The sequence below is a fragment of the Solanum lycopersicum genome, chromosome 12 (assembly GCF_036512215.1).
Source record: "Solanum lycopersicum chromosome 12, SLM_r2.1".
In the NCBI taxonomy this organism is placed as follows: domain Eukaryota; kingdom Viridiplantae; phylum Streptophyta; class Magnoliopsida; order Solanales; family Solanaceae; genus Solanum; species Solanum lycopersicum.
This window is the reverse complement of record NC_090811.1, coordinates 2,030,457-2,055,751: the sequence shown is the minus strand read 5'-3', so window position 1 is coordinate 2,055,751 and position 25,295 is coordinate 2,030,457. Positions and strand designations below refer to the sequence as shown.

The following is a 25,295-nucleotide window of genomic DNA, read 5'->3' as shown; positions in this document are numbered from 1 at the left end:
ACTGAACAAATGTGTTTTAGTGGATTGAGTTTTAGAGTTTTTGGGCTTTCTTCAGTGGGCTAAAGATATGGATTTTACTGGGACCTATCAAATTAAATTAGGTCTTACGTCCACGGGGTATAACATTAATACCATCTTCATTATATCTATCTTGATAAGTTATTTAGAAAGATCGACAAAATTTGTAGGTGTATATTTAATTATTCACAAGCGAGACTTGATATATTACAACCACAAAAACATATCAAAAATATCGGTATCAGTGCTGGTGGGACTTCTTATCGAGAGACAGATTACAGCAAAAATGACTCATGAGGATAGCTGGAAGCAAGGAACATTCTTTTGTGGCTTACCCGTTCTATAAGAGAACGGTTCAACTGGTTAGGGATGGCTAGTTCAAGATGCTGAACAACAAAGACTCTATAGAACCAGAACAATAGACTGATTGACTGTGGTCAGGTCAGAGCCCTCTATTGTCTGTTGGAGGAGATCGATTGGAACTCCATACTGTCGGGCAGCGAAGCTTACACTCGTTCACTAATTATGACGGTTCACCAGGGCCTCTTTAATCGAGATGCACATACAAAGAAACTTTTATAAACAAAAGTGAGACCATTTACATTTTCTTTCACAAGCCTTGGAGACTCAAGCAGTAACAATACAGAAAAAAAAAAGAACAACATACTACTATGGCTATAAATTGGAATACTTTTGCATATATTATGAATATATATGTAACACAAATAGTTATACTAAAGATTTCCAAGACAGAAACACTCGAAATCCTGGCGTCGATCTTCAAATCCACAGATTTGGTGATCTACCTTAACATGAATAGGAAGAAACATGTGAATTTCGACTTCTCATTGCTTATAGAGAATTGATTGAATGTTTGCAGCGAAAGTACTGCAGATTCTAACGATCTTTGCACTTCTCCGCGGCTCTTGGAGCTGCAGGTAACAGGAGATATACTGTAGGTTACATGTCGTATAGTATAACATTCATTCTCGCGTTGTTTAGTTTGGTACATTTCATTTTGGAAGTAGTCGATGTAGTAAACAAAATCGAATGCATTTCTCAGATGTATGTGAGCAACATGTAATTACCTAGACCATTTGCATCTGAACTCTTCATGATCCTCAGCTTCTTGCAGGATTCTGTGAACATCCTATAAACATACAGAAAAAAAAAAACGACGAGTAGGAATTACATAGTAAAAATGAGTGATGTTCAACTTACGGGAATGATCAATTAAACTCTCTTGCATAAATATCATAAGATTCGTTCACAATGATTCTAATCTAGTTCAAGGCCTGTCAAACGTAAAAGGCGTCTGGTGGGATCTTCATGAACAGCAAAATATAAGTTTAACTTTGACAGCAAATTTTGAAGCTTGTGAGGCAAAGTATATATTGTAGTGTGAACAGGCGTTTACACTTTACACCAGTCCTCTATCGTCAAGACAGGTTTGAAATCATATTTACAGCATTAGAGCTCAAACAAACTAACCTGTTTGTGAGCTTTAAGAAATTTTTTCGGAATGTTTTTAAAAGTTTAAGTTAAGATGTAAGACTTACTCCCATGGGACATCACCGACAAGCATCCAATCACCGTCCTTGTCTTCATAAGTAAGAGCGTATTCAGATCCATGTAGAAGATCCGCCAATTTGCTTTCTTTAAGTCCATCACTTAGAGAAATGCCTTGAGTTTCACATTGGCCTAAATAAATTATAGATGAAACTCAAAATTAATAGGCTCTTAGAGGAAGAAAACGTAAAGCATGTTCGAAAGATGTAGTTAGGAACTCGGTTTCTATATCAATGTGATACTACTCGTTCAATCAAAACTACATATATGAATGATAATAGTTTTACTTAAACATTTTCTTACATCCTATGTTGCTCCGACTCTCCAAAAATGACACTGGGTGTGTACTGGATCCTCAAAAAGTAGTACGTATTTGGAAGATCCGACACGGCTGCAGCAACATCTTTGGAGAGTCCGAACAACATAGCTTACACCTTGTTTAAATACCTTATCTTTCCTTGGGCTATAAAAGAGAAGCTTTTTAAGATTTGCAAGTAACTAACGACCAACACATCCCGACTCGAGCAGCATGTAGCTGCTTTTAAGGGCAAAAATCCTTGATCAAGATAAAGAATATTGAAATTTCGGAGAACTAAGACAAATATAATTTCAACTTTGAACAACAAAAGGTATCGATTTGAGCTTTTCAAGGTCATTTCAGTGACACCATATAACAATTACTCCTCTAGAAGATAGTAACTTCAGTACAAAGTGCAGAACTGAAATTGATTTCAGAGTCGAAAAGAACAACCGCATGAAGCGTTCATGGGGATGCCTTCAATGGTAAAAGTAATAACAACCATAAAACCAAGAATTACCAGCCTTGAAGCAACGGAACATTTTCTCTAGTGCTGAAGATAGATCCTTATAGCTGTTGTACATAGTAAGATCAACCTTCCTCAGGTACGGAGCACCATCCATGCTGACTTTGACATAATGACAACCTGCTACTAGCTTACCATTTGCATCTTCCTCAGTCTTTGGAGGATTACTAACCATATTCTTCCGAAAAGATCTAATTGGTGGCCATCCTACTACTTGTGCCCTGACCAAATAATAAAAGGAGCTTCAATTCATTCCTGGTTCTAATTATCTTGATTCTAGAACTTTACAGGTCAAAACTGAACAGCTAGATGCAAGAGCAAAGAAAAGATTAAGCCAAGTTATGTTGCTCGGGCTCTTCAAAAATGTTAACGGGTGTGTGTCAGATTCTCCAAAAGTAGAGTATTGTTGTTAGAATCCGTCGAAAGTGAAGAGTCCACGCAACTTAGAAGCCAAGTTGGTAAGGAGGGAGGGGGAACTACAAGTAATCAAACAGAAAAAAGAGATGACAGTACAACCAATTTATCAGATATTCAATCAAAGCCATGACTACTATAAATTATAGGATTACAAATAACATCAATATCTCAACCGCCAGAAAGTTGGGATCAACTAAATGAATAGTCACGAACCATGTCAACAACAACAACAACATGAAGACCAACACGAACAAAGCAAAAGAAGCAACATGTAGTACTAAAATTAAAGAATATGATACTATGTGAATACTAACTGACACTAAATAAGTAGAAAGATAGGCAGAGGGCTCCTCTCCTACATATAGTACGACACACTCAGCTGCCTGTTACCCGCTACCTGTCCACCCCAAATCATCGACCTCCATACCTTCCTATCTAGAGTCATTAACCATGTCGTTCCATTTTAAGCTCGTCTATGACCAATATAATGCCAAAAGAAAAACATCAACTACACCGCAGCCCCAAACAAGTTTGGGGTCAGCTATATGAATTATCATGACTAATAATATGCAGATTTAGCTAATGACAGCACAGGATGGATGAACAAGATCCATACAGATGAAGAAACATAAAGTACTAGAGGGTTGCATTAGACTGAAAATCACCATAAAGCTAGTCAATTCAGGAAAATTCTAACAATACAGAAAAAAAATCATAGAATTCTACAAGAACAAAACTGTGATGGTTGAATGTTGAGCAAATAAAACAAAAGAAATTTCTGTACACAATCCTCAAAAGTGCTATTAATCAACTGAAAAACTATTTCTCCAGTGAGGACATGGAGCCAATACATGTATTCTAAGGAAAAGAGACAGAGAAAAACACCTTGCATCATACTATGAATCTAAGCTAGCATTTGGCCATACCAAAATTTTGGATATTTGGGACTTCCACTAACAATACATCAATTTTTTTCCAAGTAAAATGCATGTAGCAACACAACATAAAAAACTCAACTTTTCAACTTTAACTTCCTAATATAGCCAAAAAAGAGCTTATCTAAGTACTTATTAAGGGCAAGTTTTGAAAGATTTACTTTGCAGCTGGAGCAACCCCATGACTATTAGTACTACAAATCAAGGCCTTTTTCTCTTCCACTGGTCTAGGTGATTTTGGAGTTCCCTCTTTCACAGAGCTACTCTCATTGCAAACAGAACCAAGAATCTTATTTCCAACTTTTACACCCTTTGGAGAAACAATAAAGCTACTGTTTTTAACAAAATCAACTTCAGATCCAAAACCCCATCTCCCAGAATCACCATTTATGGTATCAGAAAAACCCCTTTTAGCTCCAGAAGGGAAAATTTTCAAAACCCCAAGTGGGTAATCATTCTTATCTGGTGGTGATTCAGAACCAGGCAAGCCTAGTCTAAGTTCAGTTGCCTTAAAGTTCAAATCTTTACTGTCCATTGATGAAACACAGCTCTTATCAGAGTTCCCTTCAATGGATATAGACATCAAAAATTCAAGAAAATAGTGTGCAAGATTATCAAAGTAGCAGAATAAGGGATCTTTGGGCTTTATGTAGCTTGTTTGTAATTTTATACAATTATGCCATGTCTGATCTTTCACCTACAAAAACACACACATTCACTCACTGTTGCAGAAAGAGATTAAAAATTATTCAGTTTATTTTGAGTTTTTCAGTATTAAAAACATATTAAAAAATAATAATTTTATTATACTATTTTAGAATATAATAATTTTTTTTAAAAAAAATACTATAATTTAATAAAGGAAAAAGAACTTAAACATGACATCTAATTTTGTCAAAAATTCTATATTCATCTTTATCATTATAATTTAGAAAAAAAAAAGTCTAATTATGTCATTATTTATTGACGAAAATAGCATCAATAAACTAAAATTTTAACTAACTATATAAAAAAGCCTCTTCTTTGAAACAAAGTTTAATGATATATTTACATAATTTCCTAAAAAATAAACTATTTGATAATATGACTGAATCAAAATAGATCATTCTTAAAATATTTTTTATATAATCAAATTATATTTTTAACTAATAAAAAATTTAAATAAAAATTATATAAACGATAAATCAAATTTTTAACGAATGACAGACGGAAAAAGAATATTAATAAATGGCTGTGAAAACAGGGACAAATAAAACACAGCTAATTCTTTCAGTAAAAAAGTGTTTTAGCTTTGTTGCTTTCTTTCTTTATAACTTTTCTAAAGCATGCATAATAATAGCATTTTTTTCTCCAATAATTATAAGTAAATTTTAATTTTTAATCTTATAAAATTATGAAATTAATCCATGTTTAGTGAATTAAATGATATATATTACTTCTGCAATACCTATGCTAATTATTTGTTCATGGAATTACAAAATATGAATTTAAGATTATCTAAAAATTTATGTGTATTTAAATATAACTTTGTTTGACTTAAAATTTTGTGCGTCCATTTAAAACGATAGTGAACAATATCCATTGTTTATCAAAGACCGACATCGCTTTTTTAGAAGTTTCTAAGACATGAAATAGAAATTCTGGATTATTCAAAATTTTCTTGTATGTTAGTCTATAAATTTCTCAAAATATGACTAATCAATTTCGTTTAACCCAAAGTGTGTGAATCCTTTAGTGAACGATATACTCATTATTTCTCAAAGACTAAAACAAAACATTGCATGTAATAGAAAATGCTTCACTCCTGAGATAATTTTTCGATAAAATTAATCGAGTCCAAAACGAATATCAAACAATGGCTAAACCCAAAAAGAAAAGTGTGTAGTGAAATGTGCAGCAAGGGAAGTGCTATTACAACTAACAGTCATAGAGAGTGTGTAAATATGTGGAAAAAAATGGAGGTCATAATCATAGGGGAAGACTTTTTAGGTTGTTAAAAATTGGGGACAAGATAGAATCTTGAAACAACATAAAATTGACCCCATTTAAGATTTGATTAAACATGAGAAATCCCAACTTTAAGTCCCACCAAAAAAAAAAAAAACATCAGATGAATTTATTAAATTTTATTTTTAAATAATTTTGTATATATATAAAAACTATTAAGTATATAATAAAACAAGATATTTATGAAAATTAGTTCTGATTCTATTTTAAATTTTGACTCATTTTATGAAACTGAATGTAAATACGATTATAGCAATAGGCCATGAAATCAGAGACAGACTTAAAATATATAGAATGAGTTCAAGTTAACCTGTCATATACCATAACACTTTTGTGATATATCTCGAAGGGAAATAGTATCATATGATAAATCGAAGGAGTTCAATCGAATTTTTTTAAAAAAAAGACATGTTGAGTAAATAGAAATAAATAAATCATATAGATTAAGTTTTGAACACCCCACCCCCACCCCCATAGTAATAACAAAGGTAATTTTAAATTTTTATGCTATAAGTTTGATTTTTTTTAAAATAAAATAAAATAAAATTTATGACTCTAACGATCCCCGTCACCACTTAATTTCTTGTCATGGGACCTTGCTGATAGGAAACATATACATGAATTATGGGAAGGGACTGAACTTCTACTGCAACTCCTAGCTAGTGTAACAAATCATGCATAAATCAAAGATTAAAATCAATGCAAGTTTTCTCAAAATATTGTCCTAATAATAATTTTATATTGTGCAGAAATTTCTAAAACGTTTTCGATATTTAGTAAAAAGTTCGAGCAACATAGGTTAACGGAAGTAGATTGAGCATATGTTTCGAATAGGTCGAACAAAATATAATACTTTTCAGTTTCTAATACAATATATGTCATGAGTTTAATGATAGAAACTTCGAAAATTAGTTTATGTTTGTCAAGTTTAACATTCTGAATCTACTTTTACTAGTAATTTAATCAGAATTTATATATCCGAGATCTCGCCAACTAAATTTGAGTAGTTATCTTAGCCATTTGGGAAATCTAGCAAGAAGATTATTAGTGGAGGTTACTATTGGAAATGGAATCTTAAAAAGCAATTGAAAGTGCAACATGCATTGCCTAAAAGCTTTCATGATCATTTCAATCATCAAATTCAATTGAGCATAAGAGATCAATTGAATTTGGACATAACACCATAATATTATTTTCAAAATAATTAATATATATACCTAAGTTAGTAACTCAGGGCGCTATGTTCTAAGATTTGAAGTTTATGTGTTTCTATTTGTATTGAGATACGAAAATTAATGTAATAGATCTACATTGAATTTTCGTAACTTGTAGATTGTGACGTGAAACTCATTATAGGTTTTTAGTCTAATATATTGTGTTAAACATTAATCTTAAAGACAATGAAATCCGTTTGATGGTGATGGAAGGAAAAAATAAGATAATTTACTGAAAATGGAAGATATAAAGATTTATTAATTCAACCTATTTCTATCTTATATTAATTTTATGCTAACTTAATCAATAATCATGTTTGTCGATTGAGCTACGTCATCATTGAGGCTGAATTATGTGTACCATGAAAAGTTGTACGCTAGTTGATATATATCTTAAATTATTGATATATAAGAATTTATATTGTTTAACTCTCGTAAAATGTAAAAATTATTTGCGCCACTCAAACCAACAAACCAAATATGGTGTGTATCCCCTATCCAATATTGTCACATGATATATAAATCCAATGAATACTTATAAAGAAAAAATTGCATCAATTATTGTACTTTAACTTCCACTTGTTTCTTGTCATGGGACCCTTTTTAGTTATAACATGAATTGCTAAGACTTTCCAAAATCGTTGTTATATTTGTGTTTGTATTCTTTAAAAATATATAATTTTTGAAGAATTCAACACATTTATTAATATTTTTGAAGAATTTGATCAACTTATGTTATAACTAGGCATAAATCATTTTAACAACCTTAAAGTAAATTCTTTTTTTCAAATTTCATTTTATGTTAAGTCTTTGATTATATATGAAGTTTATGAACGAACAAAAAAAAGGCTTTTCAAATAACAATAGCAAAATTAAGATTTTCACTAAGAAAAAAAGATTAAATATAAAAAAAAAGTAAACATACGAAAAGCCTAAAAAATACAATAATGTTTGTTAATATACATATAAAATAATTTTGAATACTTTACAATATATATATATATATATATATATATATATATATATATATATATATATGAGATCCGGATAAACCCCTTTGAACTCCCTAACTCCGGCCATGGTGGTATTATTTACCAAGAGTACTCTCATGGTTCTTTAATATGATAAAAGGATAATAATCTCTTCATAAATTAAGGGAAAAGGGTCGGATATACCCTCAACTTTGTTATTTAGAGCTGATATACCCCTTGTTATGAAAGTGGCTCATATATACCCCTACTTGTAAATAAATGGCTCACATATACCCTTTTCCTCTAACGGAAATGAAAAAAATAATAATTTTAATCTAAATTTTTATTATTTTTTTTAAAAAAAATATAATCCCATATGAGTAAATTTAATCCTCGTCAAACATATTTTTTTTTTACTTTTTTTGTTTCAATGACTAATTTATAATTATTATTTTAATAATCAAATTTATTTATGTTTCACTAATATTCTTGTAAAACTTATTGTAGATGACCAAATTGTTTCTTCGAATACGAAGTTAAATTACAATACACAAAAAAATAGTTTAATTTTTTATTCTTTAAACTAAGGAATGAAAGAAAAAAACAAAATAAGAATAAGAAATTCAAATAATTATAATAAAAGAAGTCAGAAAATAATTTATGTATAAAAAAAATTAAAATATACCTTGAACTTTGATAGAAGAATCATATATACCCTTAAATAATTTTTTTTAAAAAATTAGAAGTAATAAATATAAATTTAAAACTAATTTTTTAACTTCCGTTAAATGAAGGGTATATGTGAGCCATTTTGTAACGGCAGGGGTATATGTGAGCCGTTTGTATAACGGTAAGGGCATATATGAGCCACTTTTATAACGAGGGGTATATCAGCTCCAAATGACAAAGTTGAAGGGTATATCAGACACTTTTTCCCTAAAATAAAAGATTATTTTATGAAATATTTGGTTTAGAGTTTTATTAGTTAGTCCTGGTATTATTTATTTTACTGTTTATACTATGAGTATAACAATAAAATAAATTAAATTTTATATATATATATATATATATATATATATATATATATATATATCAAATTTTACAAAATAACTTTATTTATCTCCTTTGTGGTGTTGAATGATACGACCATTTTAGTGTAGTACTACTAATATGGAAAAAGGAAAATGGTATTATCATTATGGCAAAGAATAAGAAAATGACAAGAGTAAAATGGTTTAATAATTTGATGTGATTCACTTCTTTGTACCATATAATCCAATAATGGTTAGATGCCTTAATTTATTTATTTATTAATGTGGTGTGTCGATTCAATTTTTTCATGTTTGATTTAATTTACTTTGAGTTTTGATTTTGATTTTTAGATATTTGTAAAAAAAAAAATTATAATTAAGAAACAATAAATAACCTCAAAACGACTTAAAAAAAACTCTAACCACGTCGTTCCAACACAACGACAATCAATATAGATTTGTTTATTTTGATTAGATATATATAAGGCCTTAATATCGATCACTTCGATAAAAGATCCATCTCAAAAAATATTTATTATTCCAAATAATTGAATTTCTGACAATCATTTTTAAGTTTTAGTTCTTTTTTTTTAATCTCCGTTCTCTAATAATCTGAGAACCAAATAACTAAAAAAATGTCGAATATGTGATTATTATTGAATAAATAAAATAAATACACGTACAAATTTTTAAAAAAATCTCTCATTATTTGAGAAACCGTATATAAGCAAAGAAATTAAATTTTTTTTAACATGTCTTAAAACTTCATTTTTTTCGATATTTATGTCCACCTTGCTACGTACGTTATACGGGGAAAAAAAAGTTATGGGGTGAGAGAGGCTCGAACTCTCGACCTCAGGATTACTCTTTAGCTATGAGACCTACGCGCTAGCCAACTGAGCCACCACCCCATTGTTGCTCTTTCATTCAAACTATAATTATTATTTTTGCTATATTTTGTGGTATGCATCATATTGGGTTAATTAATATTTATACACATTAACACAAAGTACTACTCTTTTTTTTTTTGGTTATGATTTAGGAAAAAAGGATAAGTATTTTGGTGGTTGAAGGTATAATAACATTTAAAACTGGTCTAAACTCGATGTTTATATCAAGATAAACTGTTCATTTTATGGATGAGATGAAATTTTTGACCAAGCAACGTGAATTTGAATACTTTTCGAAAGTGAATAATGCTCTGAAAAATAACGTGCAGAGGAGATTGCTCGTTGATTTACCCGTGTTGTTGGGATTTGCATCTCAAGGTCATGGAATCAACTATGTATTATCTCTCTTAATTATAAATTTTAATGCATGATACCAATGTATATGGAAAAAAACATGTATCATTCATGTACTTAGCAAATTGATATAATTAATATCGGGTGAGATTTTATCGATATAATACATAATGTTGATACGAATTATGACTAGAGGTGGATGTAGAGTACTAGTATAATGTTCATCTAAATAAAATACACAATAAATTCAACTAACAATCTTAATAATTGAACTTATAAAACTTGAATTCTAACTCTGTCTCGCTCAATACCTACTTAGGTTGAATACCTAAAAATGACCAAACCAAGTAGAGAAAAGTTGTATATTTTTTCTATATCAAGAAAGCCCTCCATTGTTATAATCCTTAAACTCTAGCCACAAGCCCACAATTAATAGACTAAGTGGAGGTCATTTTTAGAAACTAAGGCACAAGATAAGAAGCAACATGATAACCATTATTAAAGAGTCCTCAAATTTCAAACTTTGCATTATGTGATACACAAACTAATGAAGTCTTCCATTTTTTGACAAGACTTTAAGCAACCACTTCTCTTGTAGTGCTTTTTTCTAAAAGAAAAAATGTTTCTTTAACTAATTTAACATACCAATAATAAGGTGTGTACACACCAATCTCAATGGCCATATTGACTAAATTTTTTGCAAAATGATTAAATTTCAGTTATATGAAATTGATTCAGTCAAAATTAATACTGAATATTATAACAGTAGAGTTGTCGAGATTAGTACAAGTGCAAAAAAGTTTAAGGAGCAAACAAAACACTATAACAAAAAAGACATTTAGTGACAATAGAATTTTTATTTAAGGGCAATATTTATAGCCACAAAAAGATTTAACGATAATATTTATTGCTGCATATATATTTAGTGGTCATTAAGTTAATATCGTTGTGTGTAAAGTCGCTAAAGCTCATTTATATTGATTATAAATACATATATTTATTATTATAACTAAATATAATATATAAATAATTATATTATTATCGTTATAGTCTTTAGTTATTGTATTACAAATTAAATGTCAACGTCAAAATTGGGTACCATGCATTTTGTCTGAAATTTTATCGAATTGATTATTTTGCATTTTTGTGTAAAAATAAAGTTGACTAATATAATAATAATAATAATAATAATAATAATAATAATAATAATGACTCTAATTTTCATGACAAAAAGAAGCAAAATTGACAAATTGCCACTTCCAAGATGCCATAACAAATACATAGGCCAATTCATAATTAACTTGGATTAGCATGGTACAATATAAGTTTAGTAGCAGTTTATAAAATCTAAAATAAATTTTTTAGGTATATATAATAGATGTCGAATTTCCTTCGCTTATTACATGGGTGTATTTTTCAGATTTTAAACTCTCTTATTAAAATCCTGGCTCCGCCACTATATATTATATATTATTGAAATTTGATTTCTCTAATTATTAGTTTATGAGAAAAGTATACAATTAGGCTTAATTAATTTGAAATTGATGCCGTTAGTTTAACAATATGTTCATAACACACTTCCAAAAAAGAAAAATGACTCTCACTATAAGACAATAATTTATTGTCATCAACTTAGCTGAGATTACAAAGTAGATATTCGATCGATAATATTGACGATTAAATAGGTATCACAAATTCGAATCAATCTATTCATGATTTTTTAATACTAAATTTAACTTACATACATCGTCATTCGTTGGTATAACGAATTTTATATAATATCATATCATTCAAAAAAGGATATTTATAATGTTGAACATAATATAGATTTATCTATTATAACTGGTAAAAAATAGAGCAAAAATTTATTGTATCGACCGATTATGTATATAACTTAAACTCGTTTTTTTCTAATTTGACATCATAAGTAATGGTATATTATTGGCTATATGTAGCCAAATGGCATTATTTTTTTCGATTGTTTTTTTAATAAGGAAAATTTCAACAAGGAATCATTTTGCATAAGGGCAAAAAACAAACTGTTAAATAGGTTAAACAAAAAGAAAAACAATTTCACTAGCTTTCTCTTTATTTTTCTGAACAAAAAAAAAAACTTTTTTTGAGTGATAATTTGTGGTGATGGAGAAAAAAATTAAAGAAAATAATTCAGAAATAGTGAAAACTAATTTTGAGGATGTTTCAAGTGACAAGAAATTAGGTGGCCTCAGAACCATGCCTTTTATTATTGGTATGTAATTTCATTTTATTTTTTTTTAGTTCGTGGTATTAATAAATCATACGATTGATATGACAAAAGTCATTTTTCAGTAACAGAGAAATCATTTTCTTTCTTTTTGGTTGCAAGAAAATATTTTTCGAAAAAGAAGGAAACTAAATACTAATATTTGTAAATTCGATAATGTTTTCATGATTTTTTTTTTAAATACTAAACATTAATAATAATGTTCAAGTGTTAGTATTTCTTAATTTATTTCTTTTATATGAAACAATGATACATAGTTCATCATCAGAAATATTTTGGACAAGTCAATTTTTTTTTAAGTAGTTGTAGTGATCTATTAATCTTTTTTGTTTTGTTTTTGATGATGCCAATTGACAGCAAATGAGGCATTGGAGAAAGTTGCAAGTGTAGGATTAATTTCAAATATGATTTTATATTTGAAAAATGAGTATCATATCACTAATGCTAGTGGTGCAACTATTCTATTTTGGTGGAATGCCATGTCAAATTTCACACCAATATTTGGAGCTTTTCTTGCTGATTCTTACTTGGGAAGATTTTATGTCATTGCTTTAGGGACATTCATCACCCTAATTGTGAGTATATATATGTATATATACATGTGCTAGGTGTTTGTTATATTACTTTTATTGAAATTTATTATTCGAAAGCAGATCTAAGACATGTTTTGTGTGTCTGATTGAACTAACATGTAGCATCTCGCTACACATAGTGTTTGTAAAAGAATCGCATCCTAAGGTGGTGTAATGTAGCCAGTCTACACTGCCACATTGTTAATCAATTTGGAATTGCGTCTCACGTTTTTAAAATTTATTATTCGAAAGCAGATCTAAGACATGTTTTGTGTGTCTGATTGAACTAACATGTAGCATCTCGCTACACATATTGTTCGTAGAAGAATCGCACCCTATGGTGGTGTAATGTAGTCCGTCTACACTGACACGTTGTTAATCAATTTGGAATTGTGTCTCACGTTTTTCAAATTTATGATTCGAGGCAGATCTAAGACATGTTTTGTATATCTGATTGAACTAATGATTTTAATTCAAAATAAGTAATAGTTTGGTACAAGTAGCATCTCGTTACACATAGTGTTTGGAGAAGAACCACACCCTCTCTGTATCCTAAGGTGGTGTAATGTAGTCGGTCTATATTGACACACTATTAATCAATTTGGAATATTCATTCTCATGTTTTTTACGTAAATGTTATCCACTAGCCAAATTGTAATGGATTTTTTACCAGACCAGATATCCGTTATTTCACAAAAATACTGAATATATTATTTTTGGCCGAACATAAACACAAACGCTACTCAATCACGTTAAATTTACTGACTCTATATCCTGAATTCATCTCTGTTCGTTATCAAATTTAGATTTAAACACTATATATTATTTTGGTTATAGGGAATGGTGGTACTTTGGTTAACAGCTACACTTAAAGAAGCAAGGCCACATGGTTGCAAATTAGAATTAGGAAATTGTCTTCAACCAACCATTGCTCAATATGCATTTCTATTTTCATCATTTGTATTGATGTCTATTGGAGCTGGTGGAATTAGGCCATGTTCATTAGCATTTGGTGCTGATCAATTTGACAACCCTAAAAATCCCAACAATGGAAGGATCTTGCAAAGTTTCTTCAATTGGTAATGATGCATCTAATTTATTATCATAACCATAACGTCATACGTAAAATATCATGTTTGATAGTTAGTTACGTGTTTTTAAACTTTTTTCTGAAATATTAACCATGCTACTAGAAAATTCAAAATTTCTGCTAAACTCTCGTTAGAATTAAGCACGTTGAAAATAACACTCATTGAAAATATTTTCGATGAGATTTTTTTAGGTTTATAGATACTCTATATGTAAATGGTGATGTAGTCTTAAAAATAGTTTAGAGATATAACATATTTCCTATATAAAAGAACCAAAAAAGCAAACATCTTGATTGATTGAAGATTAAATATGTTAAGTGAAATATTATAAGGATCAAATTAGAATTTATCAATATTTAAGCAACGAAAAATACTATTTAATCGCGCTACCATTTAAATATCTATATATAGTATCAAGTTTTTAGAATATACAAGTATTTAAAACCTTTAACTAAGCTTATCAATAACTAAAAGGACCAAAAAATATTATTATCTTTTTTTAAAAGCGAAATGATCTAAAAGACTCGTGTACTGTACTTCGTGCATCAGTTGGACTCTGGATCCCTCTGGACCCCAGAGGTCGTCCAATTGACAACGAAATCAAGTACAAAGGTTTTTTTAGATTATTTCGCCTTTTTAAAATCCTCTTTAATTTGTAATATCGTATTTATTTTTGTTATTTATCGCAAATATTATTTTTTTCCAACAGGTATTATGCAGCAGTAGGAATATCAGTGTTAATTTCAGTCACAATCATTGTGTATATTCAAACACAATTTGGTTGGGTTGTGGGATTTGGAGTACCAGCAGGACTAATGTTTTTGGCAACAATATTTTTCCTTTTAGGTTCAACAATTTTTATTAAATTAAAAGCAAATAAAAGTTTGTTTACTAATTTTGTTCAAGTTATTGTTGTGTCATGGAAAAATAAACATCTTGCATTGCCTCCTATGAGTTCTAATGAATGGTATCATCATGATGAGAAAGGTTCAAGAACTATTTTTCCATCCAATAAACTAAGGTACGATTTTCTGATTTCGAGACTGTTATATAAAATCGTTTTTATTTCAAATATCATTAATTCCACTTTGTATAACAAAGGAAAATCTTTTAATGATGTGGTGTATTAAAGTATCAAAAATACATATATTATACATACTTAATTATATATACACAACACACACATTGATAGTAAATATGTCGTGTATATTTCAGTCTGTTGGCAAACTTGTTGGTCGAACTGTATATATCTATAACTAACTATTTTTCGAAAAAAGTGTAAGTTTCATTGATTTTTTTTTAAATCATATTCTATAGGTTCCTAAACAAGGCATGTATCATTAGAAATCCAAATAATGAAACATCTACAACAAATCCATGGAATCTTTGTACAATTCAACAAGTTGAAGAGTTCAAAGCATTGCTCAAAGTACTTCCAATTTGGTCCACAGGCATTATGATAGCAGTAACACTTAGTCAACATGCATTTCCAGTATTACAAGCAAATACAATGGATAGACATGTATCAAAAGGTAGTAATTTTCAAATCCCAGCAAGTTCCTATAGTGCATTTGGGATTCTCACATTAACAACATGGCTAGTTTTCTATGATCGAGTCCTCGTGCCCTGGATCTCCAGGTTCACGAGGAAACCAAGAGGTCTCAGCTTCAAACAACGTATGGGAATAGGTTTGTTGCTTTCCTGTGCGGCCCAGGTTGTGGCCGCACTGGTGGAAAGAGAGAGACGTTCGCGAGCCCTAGACCAGGGGCTCGCGAACCATCCAGTCTCACAAGTGGACATGTCAGCAATGTGGCTAGTTCCACAACATTGTTTGACAGGACTAGCTGAGGCGTTCAACGCGATTGGACAAATAGAATTTTATTATTCACAATTTCCTAAGAGTATGGCTAGTGTTGGAGTGGCATTGTTTTCATTAGGAATGGGATTTGGGAATTTGGTTGGAAGTTTAATTGTGGAAATTGTTGATCATGTTACAAGTAGAGGAGGGAAAGTTAGTTGGGTGTCAAATAATTTGAATTTAGGTCATTATGATTATTATTATTGGGTACTTTGTTTATTAAGTGTTGGGAATTTTTTCTATTTTATTGTGTGTGCTTGGGCTTATGGATCTGATGAAGATAAAAGAATTTGGGAGGAAGATCAAGTTGAAAAAAAAGGAGAGATTGTTATGTTATAGTTTTTTTTTTTAATTAAAATGAAAGTATAATTTATCAGGTAAACAGTAAATCTGTTCGGCTATTTAGATAATGAACATGTTTTACCCTTTCTATGTGTTTTTCCTATTCTTTTTATGTCTTTTAGAAACTTATGTTTAATTTTGAATTGGAAAACGATTAACTTTATGCTTTTTTTACTTTAATATTTATGAAAAGTTGTTATTGTCACGTAAATATTATGATATATTTAAAATTACAAATTTTATCTGTCTTATAGAGTTATAGTTATTAAATATCATGATATGTTTAAGACTATAAAATCTAAAAGTCTTTGTTACATTATTAAATTATGCGTGAGTCAAACTACAGTCACATTAATTGAGCAGAAAGAGTATTTTAATATTTATTAAAATTTGGCAAAACACCACTAACAACAACAAACATATTCATCTAATCTCACAAGTAACGTCTCTAAAGATAACGTATACACAATATTTCCTAATACGCAATTTTCGATAAATCATCTGCTTAAGTAAAATAAAATTTGGTAACTAAACAACATGTGCGGATATTTTTTCCGATGTGCCAAAACTATGTGATAAATATATAAGTATTCTTTTATCATTAACCAAATATATCAAATTCGAATGTTAATTATAAAATCATCTTTATTAAAAGCGATTATCCTTCCTATTATAAAATATATAGTATAAATTTAAATTTAATCGAAACATAATATATTATAAAAAGTCAGAAACAGCCATATGAATCCAGCTAGTTGTCCCCAAACTCGCCATAAAAGTCGTTCTTAGCCGTTTGTAAAAACATGGTCCCATTTTTCAACAAAAAAAATAATCATTATTTCTATCATCTCAAAAAAATTCAAATTTATTGACTAAAAAAACTTTAATAAACCCTCTCTTTCTTTTTAAAAAAACACAAAAAAAAAGTGTAAAAACATATATAGTCCTTCTTTAGAAAAGATTTTAATTTTTTCAAAAAAACAATTTTTTTCTTTTTTTGAATATGAATGTTTCAAAGTTCATCAAATGTGTGACTGTAGGTGATGGAGCTGTTGGAAAGACATGTATGTTAATTTGTTACACTAATAACAGATTTCCCACTGTAAGTTTTAATTCTTTTTATTTCGAAACTCGATGGATAATGAATCGACTCCGTTAGGCTTCTAAACTTAAATAATAAGGCTTTTGTTAAGATTTTGAACTTGTAATGTGACGTGTGTCTGACTTACACATTACACGTTGCACTCTTATAGTTGAGTGTTATTTTGTTTTTTTTTTTCGAAACTATTTTTGTTTTCAGAGGTCGCTTGTGGGATTATGCTAAATATGTTGTCGTGGTGTTCTTTTGCAGGATTATATTCCTACTGTGTTTGATAATTTTAGTGCTAATGTGTCTATGGATGGAAAAATTGTGAATTTGGGATTATGGGACACTGCAGGTACTTTTTCATTAATTAGATTTATTAAGTTGTTAATCTTTGATTTGTGTGCTTAATTAGTACTATTATCTTATGTTTTTTTTTAAAGGTCAAGAAGATTATAGCAGATTAAGGCCATTAAGCTATAGATGTGCAGATGTATTTGTATTAGCTTTCTCTTTAATCAGTAGAGCAAGCTATGAAAACGTTTTAAAAAAGGTATACATTCTCGAGACTCCACTTATGGGACTATACTGAATATGTTCTCTAACGCAGGGTAAAATTGAGATGTTTCGTATACTTTTTCCTTCGTAGTGGTTTGTTGTATTTTCGTTGAACAAACATATGGTCACATTTGCAATTTCATTGTCGAGTAGTTACTCTGTATTATATGCAGTGGATGCCTGAACTACGTCGTTTTGCACCTGATGTTCCGATTGTACTTGTTGGAACAAAGTTAGGTAAGTATCAAAATGGATTCAAATTTTATCGAACTCTACAGTATTCGAGTCCCCTTAGATCAGAATCTGAGAGTTTGTGTCCATATGCTTTGTTATATATGTACAGATCTTCGAGATGACAACGCATATCTAGCTGATCATATGGACTCAAATATCATTACGCCTGCCCAAGTGTGTTATCGCTATATAGCATTATGTTAATATAGATGGAACGTTACAAATAACTCGATTAGCTTGAATGCAGGGTGAGGAGCTAAGGAAACAAATCGGTGCTGCAGCTTATGTAGAATGCAGCTCTAAGACACAACAGGTATTTCGATTCTGCAGCAAATCAACCATATATATGGAATGCGTTCAGCTTCATCAAGTACACGTTTTTGTTGAACATATCGTCTTATACATGTAGTTTCTGGCTTTTGATATTTGTTACCGTCTGTTATCATTTGTGTTTTAGTTACTGCATCATTTCGTTGTTGTTAGTGTTCGTTTCCTTGATGCCTTGTACTGCTTTCCGTTTTAATTGGCCTGTTTTCTCCGTTATCATAACTACTTTGATTTACTTCACTTGAACCAAGGGTCGTTCAAAAACGACCTTTCTACCTCCACAAGATAGGGGTAAGGTCTGTGTGTACACTCTATCCTCTCTGGACCTCACTTATGGAATTACACTGGATATGTGGTTGTTGTTGTTATCGAACATATTGTCTGTTCACTAAACTATTTCGTATGGATTTTTCAGAATGTGAAAGCTGTTTTCGATACGGCAATCAAGGTTGTGCTTCAACCTCCTAGGAGGATGGAAGTTACAAGTAAGAAAAGGCACAGAAGCACAGGCTGCTCAATTGTGTAAGTGTACTACTTCTTGATTCATCGGTGTCATTTTGAAAGAGTCCGAGCAACATAGTTGGTTTGAGGACCAACTTGTTCACTATGTAACTTCTCATTTCTTTCCGATAGCAGGGGGATCGTATGTGGAGGCTGTGCTGCTGTTTAGCGAAACGTTAGGTGGATTTCATGTTATATTATTTCATATTATAACGAGTTTGAGTCTGAGACATAGTAGTTGAGTTAATGCAAGTTGTTTTTGGTGGCATCAGAATATGGCTGAAGTAATGTTGTTGTTAATATAGTATTTGTTTTGTATCATAAACTAGATGTATAAAAAGCATAGGGAATTTGTTGATTCCCTTAATGTTATGTTGCTCGGATTCATTCAAAAATATTATCGATTTTGTTTCAGATTCTCTAAACCTACTCATCTTTTTCATGATAAAAGATCTTTACCTAATCAATTGAAACAAAAGGGACTGAGGGCAAAAAAATCACTATCCCACATTAAATTTTTACGTAAATAAATACTTTATTCATCTCAATTTATTATGGTATTTTTTCTCTTTTAGTTCGTCTAAAAAATAACTGTGTTCAATTCAGTTAAGCAAAGTTTAGTTAGTTATTTCATTTTTTACCTAGCATAAATCAATAGATAGATTTCCTCGTTAAACTTGTTGTCACAACTCGAAATCGGACTATAATGACATTTACCACAAACCCCAAGTAGGCAAGTGTAAACCCCATAGCCCGCACCACACAAAAGCTACAACTAGGGGCAAAACGGTAAATACACGTAAAAATACCACGAAAGTCATTACACTTGTACATGTAAGTATTAGTAAAGTGAGTTTCTAAATTGTAAATCAAACATCATATTAAATATATTAAATTTTTTATATAACAAGAAAATACTACCGAACATGATATCATTAATAACTTAGCTTCTAACCCACAACTAAACTACAATTCAATAATGGGAAAAAGGACAAATATACTCTCAAACTATCGTAAATGGTATGCAGATACATTCGTCACACTTTTGGAAAATATGTGCCCATGCCGTCCAAAAAGTAGAACATATATATCCTTTACACTAACGTACATACATGTGTCATGATCTTATCCACCGACCCGACATCAGATCGATGAATAAGATTGTATCACGTGTCACTATTTAATTTTTCGTTAGAGTGAAGGGTATATACGTTCTAGTTTTTGGACGGCAAGGACATCAACGTCCCAAAAGTATGACAGAGGGTTATCTGCATACCATTTACGATAGTTCAGGGGTATATTTGTCCTTTCATTTCAATACTTATTGTTATTAAAATTAGGAAAAAAGGACAAATGTCCCCCGAACATCGTAAATGGTATGCAAATACCCTGCATCATATTTTTGGAACATTGATGCCCTTGCCGTCCAAAAACTAGAGCATATATACCCTTTATACTAATAGACATACACATCTCATAAACTTATCCACCGATCTGACATTTATCGACGGATAAGATTGTGTCACGTGTCCCTATTTAGTCTTCCGTTAGAATGAAGGACATATATGCTCAAGTTTTTGAACGGAAGGGACACCAATATTCCAAAAATATGATGAGGATATCTGGCGTACCATTTATAATAGTTTCGATATATTTGTCTTTTTTCTCGAATGGAATTATATTCTTCATTTATGCTTAGTCCATTCCAAGGCACGTGCAGTGACTCTAACTCACGTGACATAACCAATTATCATCTTCTTCTTTAAAAGTCTAAAAAAAAATAATCAAAACTTCCCTTTTGCAGTTCAACATAGAAGAAAAAATAATATGGATCCTCCATCAACGAAGAGCTGGAGCATCCATACCCGAAAAGAGATCACCGTCAAATACGAAATCTTCAATCGGATCGGCGCCGGAGCATATTCCGATGTATACAAAGCTCGAAGGAGATCGGATTCTGTCACCGTCGCTCTGAAAGAAATCCACGATTATCAATCTGCGGCTCGGGAAATCGAAGCGTTACAGACGCTTCAGCATTGTCCAAACGTTGTCGTTTTACATGAGTATTTCTGGAGGGAGGATGAAGATGCGGTGCTTGTATTGGAGTATTTGCATACAGATTTGGATTGTCTTATTAAGGAAGCGAAGAAATGGGAAAAGGGATTGAGTTTAGGGGAGATTAAGAGATGGATGATGCAGATTTTATGTGGAGTTGATGCTTGTCACCGGAATTCGATTGTACATAGAGATTTGAAGCCTTCGAATTTGTTGATTTCTTCTGATGGGATCCTCAAATTGGCTGATTTTGGACAGGTGCTCATTATTTTCTGCTTTTTTAAGCTCAACAATATCGAATTAATCCATCAATTGGAAGTAGTTTTTGATAGTTCAGGCGGAAAACTCACAAAATTATGATACTTCAGGTGTATTTTTTACTATGCATCAATCGGATATTTGTGCCTTTTATGATATTTCTGATTCATTTGAGCTTACAAACAGGATTTCTCTAGGCATAATACTCGTCAAGATGTGAACTTCTTTGCATTTTCATTTCTTATTAGTAGAATTTTTATTGCTATGCATAAGAGAATTTACAGCTAAGGAGAGTTCGAGTATATAGCTCAAAAAGATATCCTTTGAGGTGTTCTGTCACTAAGCTCCTTGTTCGAGTTAGTAGCTTTAATACAAAGGCGAATCAGTATATAGGATTACTAGATTAGTAGGTTTAGAATGAGTATGATCTTGTTATATATTTGTACATTTCCTTTTTGTTACAATATTATGGAATCTATGCTGACTTAGTGAAAGATATAAATCTATTTAAGTATGGAAGTTTCTTGCTCAGCGCCTAAAGCGCACTATTCTCTGCTTCAACAAATGAGAGCTTTAAATGGAAGTGATGAACCACACAAGCTGGTTAGATGTGTGCGACAGAGGGCTTGTACTACCTGCTAACGTGGTTACGTGCAGTGGAAGGGAAGGAGCCTAAAAAATGTTATTGCTTGACTCTAGTATGAACTCAAGCTTTGAATACAACTTCTTAATTGATAGAACCACAAGATCCCTAATCCTGTGGTTCATATATTAGTAAGGTCATGCTTCCCTTGGTTCGCTGGGAGGTGTGGAGGTCCAGTGATACCAATTAGTTGGGTATATGTTTTATTTATAGTAGTTTGTCACTTTAGATCGCGTGCTTTCTAGTAGTCTTTTAGCACTGTGAGAGATTTATATGTTAGTAGAAAATAGAGAATTTATGTTCTCAATAGAAAGAAATATAGATTATAGAGAACTTATTTGTATAATTTTGGTCGGAGAAGATTTAAATGGAGAAACATGGCCATTGAGGATTCATATAGAAGACCGTAAGCTTGTTTGGACTGCAGTGTAGCAGTTATTATTGTTGTTTTTATGTGTACATAGTTCGAGGCAAAAGCAATAGTTCTATTGAATTCATTGAAAAGTCGGGTTAGATCCACTCTAACTCTATGTGCATAACATTTTCTCTCACAAGAATAGAGCCTTCTTGTGGTGGCATCTATAGTGCTTTTATTCTTCTGCTGGAACATCCTTAAATGCATAGATCCCTTGCAAGTTCACTTCTTGTTAATTTTCTTTTCCTTCTAACCTTATGACTTTGCCTCGTCTTGCTCCACACAGGCTAGAATACTACTGGCCCCCGGGTTTGTAGCTAATGACAATCAACAGCCGTATGTACAAAGCACTCCTTATCAGGGAACTGTGGCTGGTCCATCACATTTCAAACACATATCAGATGTGTCTTCTGAAGGAGGTGTATTTATTGAAGATCCAGGATCTACGGTTCAAGCAGCCCGTCTTGGAGAGTCAGATGAGCTTAGATTCAGGCCCTTCGATGACACTGATAAAGATAGTAATATTCAAGATGGGGACACATCCTGTCTAGCTACCGGAACCATGAGTTATGTTGAGGAAGATCTCTTACCAGGCACATATTCGTATGATGTTGACGATGGTGAGCAGGATTGCTTTCCTCCACTTACATCTTGTGTTGGAACTCGTTGGTACAGGGCACCTGAGCTACTCTACGGATCCACTAGGTATGGGCCAGAGATTGATTTGTGGTCACTAGGCTGTATTTTTGCAGAGGTTTTGCGTTTGGAGCCACTTTTTCCTGGAAATGCTGATATTGATCAAATAGGCAGAATTTTAAGTGTTCTGGGGAACTTATCTGAAGAAGTCTGGCCTGGTTGTGCGGATCTTCCTGATTACAAGCTTATGTCATTCGGTAAAGTAGATAATCCAATTGGCTTAGAAGCATGTCTATCGAACAGGTCAAATGATGAAATTCTTCTCGTCAAAAAGTTGCTATGTTATGACCCGGCTGGTAGAGCTACTGCAATGGAATTACTCCACGACAAGTATCTAAACGAAGATCCCTTGCCAGTCCCATCGTCTGAATTGAGGATTCCCTCCAAACACAGCTCTGAAAATGATGATTCACCTGAAGAATTTCATAGAGATCTGAACTCCGACTCAGACTTTGATGATTTTGGCCCAACGAAGGTTTCAACCACGGATCATGGTTTCTCAATTCAGTTTTCGTGAGCTAGGAAGTCCGTTTTTATTTTTCAGAATTTGTTCTCCAGACTACCGCGTGATGATCAACATCATCTTTTGCTGCAGACTATTTAAACTATGCAGCACTTCATATATTTTGTTGGAAGAGATTCTCAAGTTTTTGCAAGTTGTAACAATTATGGCGTCCATTATTGGAATACCAAATAGAGAAACAGAGACATATTTATACACTTTACTAATATATATTATCATTGTGATTTCTTCTCATCTGTCCTTACCTAGAGTAACTATTTGGTATCTATTGTCGGTGGAAAGTAGCAGGTATCTCGTGAAATTAGTCACGCAAGCTGACTCGAACATCATGATTATCGTTTATTTTTTTAAATCATTGTTTATGTGCTACCATTGGATATTTTCATAACAGTCTCACTCTTAATCCCTTGACATTTTGATTTATCAGCATAAATCAATTAAGACATTCGAATCACTATTTATATCAATCTTCGATATAATAAATTTTGATTCGATGATTAATGTTTATTTTTCTTACGTCCCCACAAAAGTCAACATTTTCATTGTGTGCTAAAAATTAAAAAAATCACGTGCTCTCGAGCCCACCTATTTTCCCGCTTGCTCTTCGCTGAGTGATATGCCACGTGTCTTCTTTTCATTGGTTGTTATAATTTTAATTGAAAGCCGATGTCGGCGTATATAATGCTAACTCTCTTCATTTTCTCAAGAAAAATGCAGCGCTAAGTTGGAGTTGAATATTCAATTTTTTTTTTAAAAAAATAACTTTAATATGATGATTAATATCAACGATAAATTAGAATTAAAGAATAAAATAGTAGCAATAGTTAAAATAAAATATTAATAAGGAAATTAATCAATAATCGACTACCTATTGATTTTTATTCGGTGGTGGAGCTAGAATTTTCATGACGGGTGTCCAAATGCTAAAGCGAAATTGTTTTTCTTAAGAAGTGAAAAAAAAATTGTTACTAGTGCGATTCGAACACACGTCTTTAATCTTTCAAGGCGTCTAAACTCACTAGGCTACGTCATATTGTTGTGTTAAAGGTGTTCAAAATATATTATTTAATCAACTTGTTTATTATTTTACTGGTATATACGGTATAATACTCCGATGAAGGATGTCCAATTGGACACTCTGACACTGCGTTTATCCTAAGTTTTGATCTTCAAATTTACGTATTTAGGGTCATGTCTTCAATAAGCTAATGATATATTTTATTTTGTCTACTAGTCTCCTCGTACCCATTATAGCCGACTTTCACCTCTATATTATAGAGTATTTGTATATTTTTTCTTTCTATTCGAATCATCATAGTCTTATCACCTTAATTTTATTTATCACGAAAAACACTCTCTTATTATTTGGACTAATTTTTATTTCTATTCCTATCTCTTGTGATATGTTCACATATCCATCACCTAGCTAGAGATCAAAACTTAATAATTATTGTTTTTACTGATTAAATGTAAAATAGAAACTTTAAACTTAGAAGTTTTCAGATATAAAAAATCTAGTTTTAAAAATTAAGTAATATGTCAATTAAATGAAATAGAATGCTAGAAATAATTTGGTGTGTTTGGTACTGCTGAAATATTTTATTCTTTAAAAATGATTGTTTTTAATACTGGTGTGTTTGGTACT

At 31.3% G+C, this 25,295-nt stretch overlaps 4 protein-coding genes and 1 non-coding gene across 9 annotated transcripts; 3 read left to right on the top strand and 2 right to left on the bottom strand.

Moving 5' to 3' along the window:
• Positions 1 to 582: 582 nt before the first annotated feature.
• Positions 583 to 4,457, bottom strand: IAA8 (auxin-responsive protein IAA8). Its single transcript, NM_001279123.3, has 5 exons — positions 3,925 to 4,457; positions 2,406 to 2,632; positions 1,578 to 1,719; positions 1,107 to 1,168; positions 583 to 950 (listed from the first exon to the last, which is right to left on the bottom strand). Exons 1-5 carry the CDS (start codon positions 4,344 to 4,346, stop codon positions 916 to 918), a joined length of 888 nt encoding a protein of 295 aa, NP_001266052.1. The 5' UTR covers positions 4,347 to 4,457; the 3' UTR covers positions 583 to 915.
• A 5,355-nt stretch (positions 4,458 to 9,812) lies between these two features.
• Positions 9,813 to 9,897, bottom strand: TRNAM-CAU (transfer RNA methionine (anticodon CAU)). The gene is given in 2 exon segments: positions 9,813 to 9,848; positions 9,860 to 9,897. It is a non-coding gene; the product is annotated as a tRNA-Met (tRNA).
• A 2,411-nt stretch (positions 9,898 to 12,308) lies between these two features.
• Positions 12,309 to 16,378, top strand: LOC101263494 (protein NRT1/ PTR FAMILY 1.1-like). Its single transcript, XM_069292772.1, has 5 exons — positions 12,309 to 12,478; positions 12,851 to 13,068; positions 13,903 to 14,144; positions 14,866 to 15,177; positions 15,474 to 16,378. The coding sequence occupies exons 1-5, from the start codon at positions 12,370 to 12,372 to the stop codon at positions 16,351 to 16,353; spliced, it is 1,761 nt and encodes a 586-aa protein (XP_069148873.1). The 5' UTR covers positions 12,309 to 12,369; the 3' UTR covers positions 16,354 to 16,378.
• A 781-nt stretch (positions 16,379 to 17,159) lies between these two features.
• Positions 17,160 to 19,455, top strand: LOC101253160 (rac-like GTP-binding protein ARAC7). Of its 5 annotated transcripts, none has more exons than XM_010315429.4 (8): positions 17,160 to 17,458; positions 17,708 to 17,795; positions 17,884 to 17,993; positions 18,172 to 18,235; positions 18,342 to 18,406; positions 18,480 to 18,545; positions 18,975 to 19,081; positions 19,196 to 19,455. In XM_010315429.4, exons 1-8 carry the CDS (start codon positions 17,360 to 17,362, stop codon positions 19,227 to 19,229), a joined length of 633 nt encoding a protein of 210 aa, XP_010313731.1. In that variant the 5' UTR covers positions 17,160 to 17,359; the 3' UTR covers positions 19,230 to 19,455. The 5 variants fall into 5 exon arrangements, 4 of the variants coding, with proteins under 4 accessions (XP_010313731.1, XP_010313730.1, XP_010313732.1 ...); XM_010315428.4 differs by having other exon boundaries at positions 19,193 to 19,455; XM_026028716.2 differs by having other exon boundaries at positions 17,260 to 17,420; positions 19,193 to 19,455.
• Positions 19,456 to 20,728: 1,273 nt separating this feature from the next.
• On the top strand, positions 20,729 to 23,884 carry LOC101252849 (cyclin-dependent kinase F-1). The gene is made up of 2 exons (XM_004251567.5): positions 20,729 to 21,373; positions 22,718 to 23,884. The coding sequence occupies exons 1-2, from the start codon at positions 20,888 to 20,890 to the stop codon at positions 23,642 to 23,644; spliced, it is 1,413 nt and encodes a 470-aa protein (XP_004251615.1). The 5' UTR covers positions 20,729 to 20,887; the 3' UTR covers positions 23,645 to 23,884.
• Positions 23,885 to 25,295: the final 1,411 nt, after the last annotated feature.

Excerpts from the sequence above, each read along its gene's own strand:
- IAA8 (NM_001279123.3), bottom strand. The coding sequence starts at position 4,346 with ATGTCTATATCCATTGAAGGGAACTCTGATAAGAGCTGTGTTTCATCA. Across the intron at positions 1,720-2,405 it reads GTTCCGTTGCTTCAAGGCTG|GCCAATGTGAAACTCAAGGC; the intron begins GTAATTCTTGGT and ends TAATTTATTTAG. Across the intron at positions 1,169-1,577 it reads GTCGGTGATGTCCCATGGGA|GATGTTCACAGAATCCTGCA; the intron begins GTAAGTCTTACA and ends GTATGTTTATAG.
- LOC101263494 (XM_069292772.1), top strand. The coding sequence starts at position 12,370 with ATGGAGAAAAAAATTAAAGAAAATAATTCAGAAATAGTGAAAACTAAT. Across the intron at positions 12,479-12,850 it reads AACCATGCCTTTTATTATTG|CAAATGAGGCATTGGAGAAA; the intron begins GTATGTAATTTC and ends GCCAATTGACAG. Across the intron at positions 13,069-13,902 it reads GGACATTCATCACCCTAATT|GGAATGGTGGTACTTTGGTT; the intron begins GTGAGTATATAT and ends TTTTGGTTATAG.
- LOC101253160 (XM_010315428.4), top strand. The coding sequence starts at position 17,360 with ATGAATGTTTCAAAGTTCATCAAATGTGTGACTGTAGGTGATGGAGCT. Across the intron at positions 18,546-18,974 it reads GCAGCTCTAAGACACAACAG|AATGTGAAAGCTGTTTTCGA; the intron begins GTATTTCGATTC and ends TGGATTTTTCAG. Across the intron at positions 19,082-19,192 it reads AGCACAGGCTGCTCAATTGT|CAGGGGGATCGTATGTGGAG; the intron begins GTAAGTGTACTA and ends TCTTTCCGATAG.
- LOC101252849 (XM_004251567.5), top strand. The coding sequence starts at position 20,888 with ATGGATCCTCCATCAACGAAGAGCTGGAGCATCCATACCCGAAAAGAG. Across the intron at positions 21,374-22,717 it reads AATTGGCTGATTTTGGACAG|GCTAGAATACTACTGGCCCC; the intron begins GTGCTCATTATT and ends TGCTCCACACAG.